This window comes from Polyergus mexicanus, unplaced genomic scaffold (genome assembly GCF_030449975.1).
Source record: "Polyergus mexicanus isolate NDT 795.1 unplaced genomic scaffold, iyPolMexi1.0 SCAF_9, whole genome shotgun sequence".
Classification (NCBI taxonomy): domain Eukaryota; kingdom Metazoa; phylum Arthropoda; class Insecta; order Hymenoptera; family Formicidae; genus Polyergus; species Polyergus mexicanus.
The window spans coordinates 6767666-6777821 of NW_027223329.1; the positions used below are offsets into that span (position 1 = coordinate 6767666).

The window sequence follows — 10156 nt, forward strand, 5'->3', positions numbered from 1 at the left end:
ATTGTTAATAGAAAAACACTTTTCAGAGTTTTAACCATCTCAAATTATCTATACAAAATTATCTATATAAATCTTACTTTCGAATGCTTCATACATATCTATGTAAATGCAGATATATATACATATATAATTTATTTGTATATAACAGAATCATGAATTTTCAATTTATTTTTCTCTCAAGACGCACCTTTGCAATTACGCTCGCATTCTCTCTTAAATCCATATAATGTCATGAAGCATAGTCGGACAATGAAACCGCACCTGTGGTCTTCGGTTATACTAGTCATTCTCGCATAATATTTCCGGATTATAGAATTATCTGTGTGCGAGGACATATAATATATAAGGATGTGCTATCTTTAATCGAACGAAAGACAAAAGAGAAGAACGCTGAAGTCCTATGACTCGCGCTTTTCCAAATTGAAAGAACATTGGACAGCTGGCACAAGATGCCTCTTGCCCCCCTTTCTACATTCCCTTGCCGAAAGTATGTACGTTCGTTGGACGTAAACTACGCGCTTCTTCTTCATACCGCCACGTACCAAGCGAACCCCTGAGATCACCGAGCGTAAAAAGCTGGATACCGCCAAATTTGTCACTTAATAATTAACGGATTGGGATTTTAATATTTCTAAAAGTCAAACAGACATTTCAATTTTACTCTGCGCTAAAATTAGATAAAGCTACTATACTTTCTTTCTTTTGTCGTAAAATAATAATAAAATAAAAAAGAAGCATAATGTATATATTTTTTATTATGATTTTTTATTATTATTTATCAAATGATGTACTGCAAATTAAATTTCTCTCAATCACATATACCTAATGAGGCTTTGTAAAATAGATTTGTATATTTGATAGCTTGTACATTTTTAATTAATTTTAAGAGAATATATTTGTTAATAGCTTAAGTTATTGCATTTTGCTATATTATTTTTTAATTTTGTCAAAAACTCATAAAATTAAAAGAAAAACAAATAATGTTCTCTCTTTGCATTCTAATATTATATTATAATATTATATTATTATATTTAATTAATAAATAGGTATATTTATAATGAATGATACTTCTGTTATATAAAAAATATTCAAAGTATTATTATTGTTATATAATTTATGAATAACTTTCTTTGTGTATGAATTATATATATATATATATATATACATATATATATAGGGAAAAGTTCTCATATACACACGGAATGAAAAAATTTATGATACTTATATTGCCATCTGTAGAAACGCAAACGAAAATTTCGAAAAAATTTAATTATCAAATGAGGTTACTTAATGAGTCGAGGATAATTGGAGAAGTTGATATAATCGATTGTCAGTAATATAGAATATGGATATATATATTGACTGAGTTTTATTCAGCATACACAAAAATAGGAAATTTATTTTTATAAATATAATTTTCAGGGTTGGGAAAGTTACTTTATAAAAGTAACTCGTTACCGTTACCGTTATTTTTTCTAAAAAGTAACTCGTTACCGTTACTCGTTACCAATTTTAAAAAGTAACTCGTTACCGTTACAGTTACTAAAAAGTAACGAGTCGTTACAATTTCCGTTACTTTTTTACAATACAAATTAATAAATTATTTTGCATAAGAAAAACTTTTAAAAAATTGTAAGCAAGATTTCATTCAAGGTTTATTACAAAATAAATGATTAAATTTTATCGAAATTCTTTATTAATTTTTAATAAAATTTGTTGCTCCATAGTATCATCATTTAAATGCCTTCTTTGTGGTGTTAATACAGAGCCACCGATGCTAAACATTCTTTCTACAGATGCACTGCTTGGTAGAGCTGTATTATATTTAATAAAAAGTTTTTTAAGTTTTGGATAGTCGTTTAACATTTCTATATTACAATTATTCGATTTTAAAAACCGTTGCAATTCTTCTTGTTCAGATTCATTTTGCACCGTTTTTTGCTCAAAAATGAAAAAATCATCGTGATCGTCAGATTTTCCAGCTTTTGAAGAATTTTCAGTAGATCGAATTCCCAATAAATCCTCCAAGTAATTTTCAGCACGTTTTCTTTTTTCTCCGGTTAACCAGTTTAACTTAAATTTTGGATGTAAACATGCTGTTATTATTAATTCTTTTGTTTCAAATATTGTAAGAAATCTAAAATCAAATATAATAAATTAAGCGACATTGTTTGTTTTATTGAAATTAATACTTTTGAATCAATAGTTTAAAATAAAATAATATTTTTCAATTAAATCCTTATGTAAAATTAAATAACATATGTATTAATCAAATTAATAAGTTACCTTTTATTTAAACCTTGCTGAATAGCTTCAACTAATGAATGGCAATCTATAAGGTCAGATTTATTGAGATTTTCTAATTTTCGTTGCAAGGTACTTAGAACTGGTAGTAAATGAGAGCTCTGCTTTTCCGAAAAGATAAAGCTCTCATTGGATATCGCGCGTCGCGTCATCGCACTGGTCTGCAAGAGCCATAAGTTGATCAATCACATTCAAGCATTTTTACAACATAATAAGAATGCTAATTGGTCGATTTGCTTACGGCTTTACGGTTAAGATAAAAATTTTATCACGCACAATAGCAAGAATAATATCTTAAATAAATCAAAAAATTTGAAAAAAGTAACGATAAAAGTAACTGTTAAATTCGTTACTCGTTACCGAAAAATGTAACGAAGTTACTTTTTCCGTTACAAATAAAATTTGTAACGCCATTACCGTTACAGTTACCGAAAAAAAGTAACTGTAACGGTAACGGCGTTACAAGTAACGCGTTACTTCCCAACCCTGATAATTTTGATCTAATTTTATTAATAATAAATGGAAATAAATTAATTAATTAAAACGATTGCCGACAATATTCAAACAGTATTCTTTACATTGTTATATGTGAATTAAAATTTATTATTACTTTTATAATTAAAAGTTACTTTTATAATTAAAAAAGCGTTATCTTTATTTTACCTCGCGGGTGTCGCAAACACGATCGATTTTTTCGATGATTTATTGATATCATAATTGTAACCTCGGGAAACAACAAAATTTACTATAATTATATAGTTTTTAATAACAAATTCTATCAATGCGCAAAGCATTGGAAAATTAGAAAATGGCATAAAATATGTGGTTATCAAATCACTACATTATTCAAATGTTATAACTAATATATTTATTAGCAGAACAACGAAATACATACATACCTGATAACAATTGTGCAGAAATTGAGTTTTTGTTGCATTTTGGCGGGAAGATGAGCTGAAGAATACGGGGATGCCCACCCATACAGCACTGCAAGATTGCAATAACATTGCAGCAACATTTTTCTGCAAGATTGCAATATTGCAGAAACATTGCGAAATGTTGCTGCAACGTTGTTATGATATTGCAGCGACAGTAAAATGTCTGCCTACAGAAATATTGCAATATAATATTGCAGCAACATAGCAATATAATATATATGCAATAATGCTTTATGTATATTTATCGACATAATATCCTTAACATATGAAAAAAATAATAAGAAATTAGGCCTATAAGAGTCAGGATCTAGCTGTATATAGTTTTTCTGTATTATAATAATAACGAAATTATAAAATGTAAATTTTTCGGTACACATTCGACTTCCTTCAGTGACAGAGAATATCTAAGAGAAATAAGAAAAAACTCAATTTGCAATTGCGTAAATTCACAATTTCTTTGTATCCGAAATATTCAGATATCCGGATGCAAAAAGATTGTGGTGAATTTTCGCATACAATGAGTTTGTTCATATCTCTCTTGTCTTTATATAATCTCAAAATTTATTTATTAAAATCTGAAGTATCTTGCATATTAGAAAACTATTATCAAATTTTTGATTTTATATAAGAATGGAAACTATTAAAAGAATTCTTAGTCCAATGTCTGAGCCCATGTATTAGGGTCATATCATACGACTTAAATTAACAAAAATAGTTATTATATCTTTTTAATCTTACTCTCTTACGCTCTTTGTAAACTTTATATAATCATCATGATTAAAAATTAAATGCGGAATAGATAGCGCAACATGCACCGCATAGTGGTAAACGAATGAACTAGCGATTATTGAATACTTTTTTTGTAATATTTTCGGAATGTTGCTGTAACATTGCTAAAGTTATATTGTAAAATAATGTCTTTGCAATATTTCTGCAACAGTAAACTGCAATATGCAATATTACAATGTTGCAGCAATGTTCTTGCAAGCTTCAGTGCCTTATGGGCATACGGTACGGCGCCAATGGATTCACACACAGAAGCGGATCGTCCAAACCGAAATTACCATTAATATTGGCGTATAAGATCGATCGTATACATAATGTGCACATTTAACACATTATGATACACAATATATGACATTTCACGAGAGATTCGCTGGTTATAAGTCGAACGCGACTCCATACGATCCGGCGCGACGGATTTCTTGACTATAATTTCGAAATCTATCGAAACGCTATACTTCGAGAATCGAAACTCGAACTCGATGCATTCACACGATTGCGAGGGCGCCCCTGAAGCTTCTCCCCTCCCTCCTCCTTTTCGGAGCTCGGTGGTTGAGTTCATGAGCGGATGGGGTGCTGGGGTAACCGATGTGCCGTGCATCATCACGGAGAAACATCAAAATGAGAGCACCCTCGTGATAGCTCGCGGCGCGACCCAGTGCAAGTCAAAGTCCGCGGTTTAGCTCCGAACGGGGGAACGTCAACGACGGACATTGGCAACGTTCAATGTTCTGCGACAGGCGCCTACGCTGATGCAAAAACGGCGAGGCGAAAGCAAGTCGAGTTCATTGATAATTCTCTTGTTGATATCGTCTGGCGGTTCCGGAGAAAGCAAAGTGTGTACGTACGGATCCTAATGACTTTCCCACTCCTGCATTAAGTATTTATGCTTGTCCCCCTGGAATCATATAAATATAAATTTTTTTTTTACGTGTGTTTCTTAATCCTTTTTAAGACGAAGCGCGTAAAGAGGCTTTGGAGATATTGCGAAAAATTGTGTACTTATGAGTCATTCTCATCTATTTGGATTGGAATAGTAATGTATTTTTCTTTCTCTTTTTTTTTATGCTTTACACTATTTGCCAAAATCTTAACAAATGTAAATGAAAATTTAATATTTTTTCTATATTGTAATATATTCTATTTTGTAAATGTGAATCTTTAAAACTTACATTACATAAATTTTTAAATTATGGAATGTATAATCATATATATAGAAATCAAAGATCTAAAAAAAATGTTAAAAGATAAGAAACACTTTGTGTACAACTTTTGTGAAGAAGAATAACTGTTATCACTTGCAAGAATTCAGTATGATAAATTGATTTTCAATAGCTTATATCCAGATGACTCATATGCTTATCATATAGCTTTAATAGATATGACTATTTCGTAGACATATATTTCTCTCTATTCGTTATTATATTTTCTCCTAAAATATAACGTATCTTTTATATAAGCATACATCATCTTTATACAAGTATAAAGTAATAATAAACAACAAATATAATCTTTTTTCTGATTTACTTAACGATATATATTTCACGCGACATTACATCATCTTCATGTCACTATAGGAAAACTACAATATTAAGGAACCCGCTGCAGGCACATTTGAGACCTGCGGTGGTTGGTGAATGGTGTTGCAGATAGATTCCGTGTGGGGCTGGGCGTCACCCCCGCTGCGCCTCCAGCTAGCCGGGGGGACCAGGGGTGCCTCGGGGAGAGCAGCTGTGGGTGCGCCATCCTCACAGAGGATGGGTGAAATTGTTGTAGAACGCGCTCCTTCCCCAGCACGCCTCAGTCATACTTCTGAGAAGCATCCTCGTGCAACTCTAACTGAGCTTAATGTTCTTCGGCGTCATCGGGAACTGTGCGATGTCGTTCTCAATGTTGGCTCCAGAAAAATATTTGCACATCGTGTCATTCTCTCAGCATGTAGTCCATACTTCAGGTAATGTCATATGCAATTAATATTTTTTTATTACTCAAGAGCTATGGCAAGAATCTGTAATGTAACACATATACAAATTAAATTTTTATCTTTAGGGCAATGTTTACTGGGGAGTTGGCGGAATCTAGACAAACTGAAGTAACAATACGCGATATAGACGAGATGGCTATGGAATTACTCATAGACTTTTGTTACACTTCTCACATTATCGTCGAAGAAGCAAATGTTCAAACTCTCCTTCCAGCAGCGTGCCTTCTTCAATTAGCAGAAATTCAAGATATATGTTGCGAATTTCTCAAACGCCAATTAGATCCGTCAAATTGCTTGGGTATCCGAGCATTTGCGGATACCCATTCGTGCCGCGAACTTCTGCGTATTGCCGACAAGTTCACTCAACATAATTTTCAAGAGGTATGTGCAAGAAAAATAAACATTAGTTAAATTCGAATTTGAAAATACTTATGATTTTACGAGTTTATGTGCTTTTCAGGTAATGGAAAGCGAAGAATTTTTGTTACTACCTGTTGGCCAATTGGTGGACATTATTTCATCGGATGAATTAAATGTACGTACGGAGGAGCAAGTATTTAGCGCCGTGATGAATTGGGTCAAATATAATGTCACGGAGAGACGACAACATCTATCTCAAGTTCTGCAGCATGTGCGATTGCCGTTACTTAGTCCGAAATTTCTAGTCGGTACCGTCGGGTCTGATTTGTTAGTTCGTTCCGATGACGCTTGTAGAGACTTGGTGGACGAAGCGAAGAATTATTTGCTTTTGCCGCAAGAAAGACCGTTGATGCAAGGACCTAGAACAAGACCCAGAAAACCTACGAGACGAGGAGAGGTGTTGTTCGCTGTTGGTGGATGGTGTTCTGGTGATGCTATCGCTAGCGTCGAAAGATTTGATCCTAATACTGCCGATTGGAAAATGGTCGCACCTATGAGCAAACGAAGATGCGGAGTGGGTGTAGCGGTATTAAATGATTTGTTGTACGCGGTCGGCGGACACGACGGACAAAGCTACTTAAATAGCATTGAACGATATGATCCACAAACGAATCAGTGGTCTTGTGATGTTGCCCCTACCACTTCCTGCAGAACCAGTGTGGGTGTCGCTGTGTTAGATGGATTTCTGTATGCAGTTGGTGGCCAGGATGGAGTGCAATGCCTTAATCATGTGGAAAGGCAAGTATCTGTATTAATAATTTTCCAATAAACATTTAACATATAAATATGTAAAATAATACTAATGTATAATTTTTTGCAGATACGATCCTAAGGAAAATAAATGGTCTAAAGTGTCACCAATGACTACCAGAAGATTAGGAGTAGCGGTTGCTGTGCTCGGAGGTTATTTATATGCCATCGGCGGGTCTGATGGACAATCACCTCTCAATACGGTAGAAAGATATGATCCGAGACAAAATAAATGGTCACAAGTGTCACCGATGTCTACAAGACGTAAGCATCTAGGCTGTGCTGTATTTAATAATCTAATTTATGCTGTGGGAGGACGAGACGATTGTATGGAGCTCTCCAGTGCGGAACGTTACAATCCCCATACGAATTCCTGGAGTCCTATAGTAGCGATGACATCTAGGAGAAGTGGAGTAAGTTCATTTTTTTTGTTTATTACAGATATATTAAAATATCAGAATGTATGTATCATGTATGATTTGTTTGCGAATGAATTATTAATGTATTTGAATTATTTTATAATTCATGTATAACTATGTACAACAGTAAATATATAAATATTAATAGTTGTCTTCATGAATCTCAGGTGGGTTTGGCGGTAGTAAATGGTCAATTGTACGCGGTGGGCGGATTCGACGGAACTGCGTATCTGAAAACAATCGAAGTATACGATCCGGAACAGAATCAATGGAAGCTATGTGGTTGTATGAATTACAGGAGACTTGGCGGAGGCGTGGGAGTAATGCGAGCCCCACAAACTGAGAATTACATTTGGTAGCTCAGGCCCCCCTCTTCAGCCCAAATGGCTGAAACTCCTCTAACTCCTCTTACACCAGTAACGCCAGTTACACCTGTAACCCCTCCCGCCCCTGTATCGGTTCCTGTTGTTATAACCAATACTAGAAAACGCTACCGCCGATCGATGAGCATTATATAAGTAATGTATGCATTTTGTAAAAGACTTTGCCTTTCTAAAGTTTCATGAGAGCATCCTGCATCCAGATTTTTGGTATTTAATTTATTAGTAATTTTGAATTATTTCTTCGCTCATTCCAGCATAGATTATGTGTATAGAAAGAAGATGCGTAAAAAAATATGTGTATTCCATCGATTTACTGCCGTTATTTTATATTTATACTAGATCACATTATTTTACAGGATTTTTCATCAATGATTTGTATTTTATTGTATTATATATATATGCATATAAATTTTAACCATTTTAGATGCAAAATGTCTAAAATATTCTTAAAGAAATGCCTTGTCTATTGCACATAGAATTTCAAATAACGTTTTTCTTATATGAAGAAAAAGAAAGGCAAAATCTCTTTCCTAACATTTGTCAGAACATACATATTTTGGAAAAAAAAAAAAAAAAAAAAAAAAAAAAATTCATAGCTTCCATTTTTCGTCAACGGTCAAAATAAAAATTTAAGTTGTCAGTTGTAATCATACTTTGATTAAAAAGGGTTGCTTCTATACCCAATAATGCAAAAATGTAATATAAGATAAGATAATTTCTCTCTATGTAAGTTTAGATTGCTTTTTTAAAAAAATGTGTATGGATACCTTCTTTTGTTTATAAGACTGAATCTCAACCAGAAAATATTAAAATATTAAATCTTGAAACAGTTTAAATTTTCTTGTAAAGATAATAAATTACATCATTTATTGTTAAAATTCTGCTAACAATTTGTACCTTTCTAACTGATTTAACGCATTTATTATAATATTATTAACGATTTATGACAAATGTCAAGATGCACGCCCAAGAAGCACAATATGTATAATGTTTAAGATTATATATTATTTAAACACGACATTTGAAATTGTTCTTTCGTGTTGCTGCAAGAAAGACGCCATTTATATATAACCAACATCTGTTATATATCTTTAAATCTACAGAGTAGCCTTATCGTACAAAATGGTGATAGGGATCATTGATCAATAATCTCATAATGTAACACATTTGTAATTATATAATAAGAAAATCAGCAGAATTGGTTATATAAGAATGACCAATGTTTTATAAATAATAAATATTGTATTTGCAACTTATTTTAGTAAAAATTGAACAATGCATTATTGAAATGATTTAAAAGATGCAAAATCGCTTAAATTATCGCTGTTACATATATGAGATTGTTGAAGGCAGCAAAATGCATGTCTAGTGTAAGAACATATTGATGATGTAATGTAATTCTTTCTAAGCAGCTGGTTGCAGATATAATTATTCCGATTTACTGGTTATCGAATAACCATTAAAATGGCTTATTAATGCATTTCTCAATTAACTGCTGGACTATTCTATATAGTCCATTATTATGTGTTTAAGTTATGAACTTAATATTCGTGATACTAAAGAAGAAAAATCGTAAATTACTGTTCAGTTAATCAAACTAGACATTAAAATGGTACAAATTATATTGTAATGCGTGAACAAAGTTCAAATAAGTGTTCAATATCCAATCTCTTATCTGATTTTGAAGAAGTTGGAGCCCTATATCTGGGAAGAAAATATAATATTATTATTTCCACAATATTTAACATGCATATTACTAGTTGATTAATTTTTACTCTTATGTCAAAACTCATACATAAGAGACATTGTATTGAACTTTAATACAATCAGTTTCCCATAAACAAGAAATATTGATTGTTATTAATTATTGCAAGCAGTAATCCTGAGTAAAACACAAAGTGTTAATACAAATATATTTGTTTTCTCATCTTACTAAGCAAGATCAAAACCTCTTCTATTCTTATATTCTGTACAATTGTTCAGTACAAAGGAAAAGTCATAGGATTTCTTTCCTATTCTTGTCAATAAATTAAAGAAAGTGCGCATTAGAATTTGCGCAAACCATTATATATACTGTTATTGTCTTGTATATAAAATACCCTGTTATTTCTTCTCCTGGAATAACAACAAATTTTTTTATCACTTTTTTTTATAAAATATAAAAGAAAAATTAAT

At 32.2% G+C, this 10156-nt stretch overlaps 1 protein-coding gene across 2 annotated transcripts; it reads left to right on the forward strand.

Moving 5' to 3' along the window:
* Positions 1 to 4570: 4570 nt before the first annotated feature.
* Dbo (Kelch-like protein diablo) lies at positions 4571 to 9982 on the forward strand. 2 transcript variants are annotated; one of them, XM_070300989.1, is made up of 6 exons: positions 4571 to 4865; positions 5603 to 5979; positions 6075 to 6390; positions 6470 to 7167; positions 7250 to 7592; positions 7766 to 9982. In XM_070300989.1, exons 2-6 carry the CDS (start codon positions 5663 to 5665, stop codon positions 7955 to 7957), a joined length of 1866 nt encoding a protein of 621 aa, XP_070157090.1. In that variant the 5' UTR covers positions 4571 to 4865; positions 5603 to 5662; the 3' UTR covers positions 7958 to 9982. The 2 variants fall into 2 exon arrangements, with proteins under 2 accessions (XP_070157090.1, XP_070157089.1); XM_070300988.1 differs by having other exon boundaries at positions 5634 to 5979; positions 7766 to 9981.
* The last annotated feature ends 174 nt before the right edge of the window (positions 9983 to 10156 follow it).